Source organism: Prionailurus viverrinus, chromosome A1 (assembly GCF_022837055.1).
Source record: "Prionailurus viverrinus isolate Anna chromosome A1, UM_Priviv_1.0, whole genome shotgun sequence".
In the NCBI taxonomy this organism is placed as follows: Eukaryota; Metazoa; Chordata; class Mammalia; order Carnivora; family Felidae; genus Prionailurus; species Prionailurus viverrinus.
The window spans coordinates 89,623,166-89,624,945 of NC_062561.1; the positions used below are offsets into that span (position 1 = coordinate 89,623,166).

Consider the following 1,780-nt stretch of genomic DNA (forward strand, 5'->3'; position numbering starts at 1 on the left):
TTATGGTTGAATAATATTTATATATAAACCACTTCATATATATCACTTCTTTATTTATCAATCAATGAATACTTGGGCTGCTTCCATAATTTAGTTATTATAAATAATGATACTAAAAACATACGGGTGCATGTAATTTTTGGGTAAATACACAATAATGTGATTATTGGATCATATGGTTGTTCTATTTTTAACTATTGAGGAAACTCCATACTATTTTCCACAGTGAAATCCTGTATCTTTGTTAGAGACTCTTTTTCTTTTTAAACAGAAATTTAAAGAGTTTATTCTAAACCCAGTAACATTTAAAAAGGACAGCACATTGGGCAAAGTTTTGATGTCTCAATATTGTGGCACTAAACATACACCTCCTGCTTCCAGATCGCAAGACTTTGGCACGTCCCTCTGCAGGAACAATGGCCTGGGTGGGAAACCAGACTCTGATCTCCCACTTCATCCTCCTGGGCCTTTTCACCCAGTCACCACTGCACTTCTTCCTCTTTTCCATCATCATGGTCATGTTCCTGGTGGCCCTCTCTGGAAATGGGCTCATGATCCTCCTCATCAATGTCGATTCTCGCCTGCACAACCCCATGTACTTCTTCCTCAGCTGGCTGTCACTCATGGATCTCATGCTCATCTCCACCATTGTGCCACGGATGGCCACTGACTTCCTCCTGGGCCATGGCACCATCTCCTTCACAGGCTGTGGGCTTCAAATCCTCTTCTTCCTCACTCTCTTGGGGGATGAGTGCTTTCTGCTGGCCTTCATGGCCTATGACCGCTATGTAGCCATCAGCAACCCACTGAGGTACTCAGTGGTCATGAGCCGCCGTGTCTGCTGGCTCATGGTGACAGTGTCCTGGCTCTTTGGCCTGGTGGATGGACTTATCCAGGCCATCTTCACCCTGCACTTCCCCTACTGTGGCTCCCAGGAGGTTGATCACTTCTTCTGTGAGGTCCCTGCCATACTGAAGCTGGCCTGTGCTGACACCTCCCTCTATGAGACCATGATCTATGTCTGTTGCATCCTAATGCTGCTCCTGCCCTTCTCTGTCATCTCTGCTTCCTACCTGCAGATCCTGGCGGCTGTGCTCCATATGCGTTCTGCTGAAGGTCGGCAGAAGGCCTTTGCTACCTGCTCCTCTCACATGGCAGTGGTCTCCCTCTTCTATGGGGCTGCTATGATCACCTACATGCGACCCCAGGCCTACCACTCCTCCAAGCAGGACAAGGTGGTCTCGGCCTTCTACACCATGATCACCCCTATGCTCAATCCACTCATATACAGCCTGAGGAACAAGGAAGTGGCTGAGGCTCTCAGAAAACTCCTCAGGAGGTGTCCCTGTGGTGGGGGTCAGGGCTAGTTTGACATTAGCACCTGCAGATGGGGATTCTGGGGCCTGGGAACTTGGATTAGCCTCTGTAGTTTGATTGGAAGAGAAACAAATGTGCCATACTGAAAATAAAAGTCATTCTTTTGCCAGAGTTAATCAGATTAATACATCAATTCAGTTCATCATGTCCATGCTGAGTGTGGATAGTGTGGAAGAAGGGCTGGGTCAATGCGGTTACAAAGAATAGAAGACACAAAGCATATATCTCAGAGTCAGCAAGTAACAGGTTTCAGCTATTTTCCTTGCCAGGAATTACCAACAGCTGAAGAAAACACCTTGCTCAATGTGCTTCTCTTTGGAAGGCTGCCTGAATCCCATGACTGGCCAATTTAGGATATAAACGTCTGGTCCCTCTTGCCTTAGTTTGACTCTGAAGGGCCATT

At 46.6% G+C, this 1,780-nt stretch overlaps 1 protein-coding gene across 1 annotated transcript; it reads left to right on the forward strand.

Annotated features, from left to right (window-relative positions):
• Positions 1-416: 416 nt before the first annotated feature.
• LOC125167871 (olfactory receptor 56-like) lies at positions 417-1,367 on the forward strand. The gene has a single exon (XM_047862722.1). It carries the CDS (start codon positions 417-419, stop codon positions 1,365-1,367), a length of 951 nt encoding a protein of 316 aa, XP_047718678.1.
• The last annotated feature ends 413 nt before the right edge of the window (positions 1,368-1,780 follow it).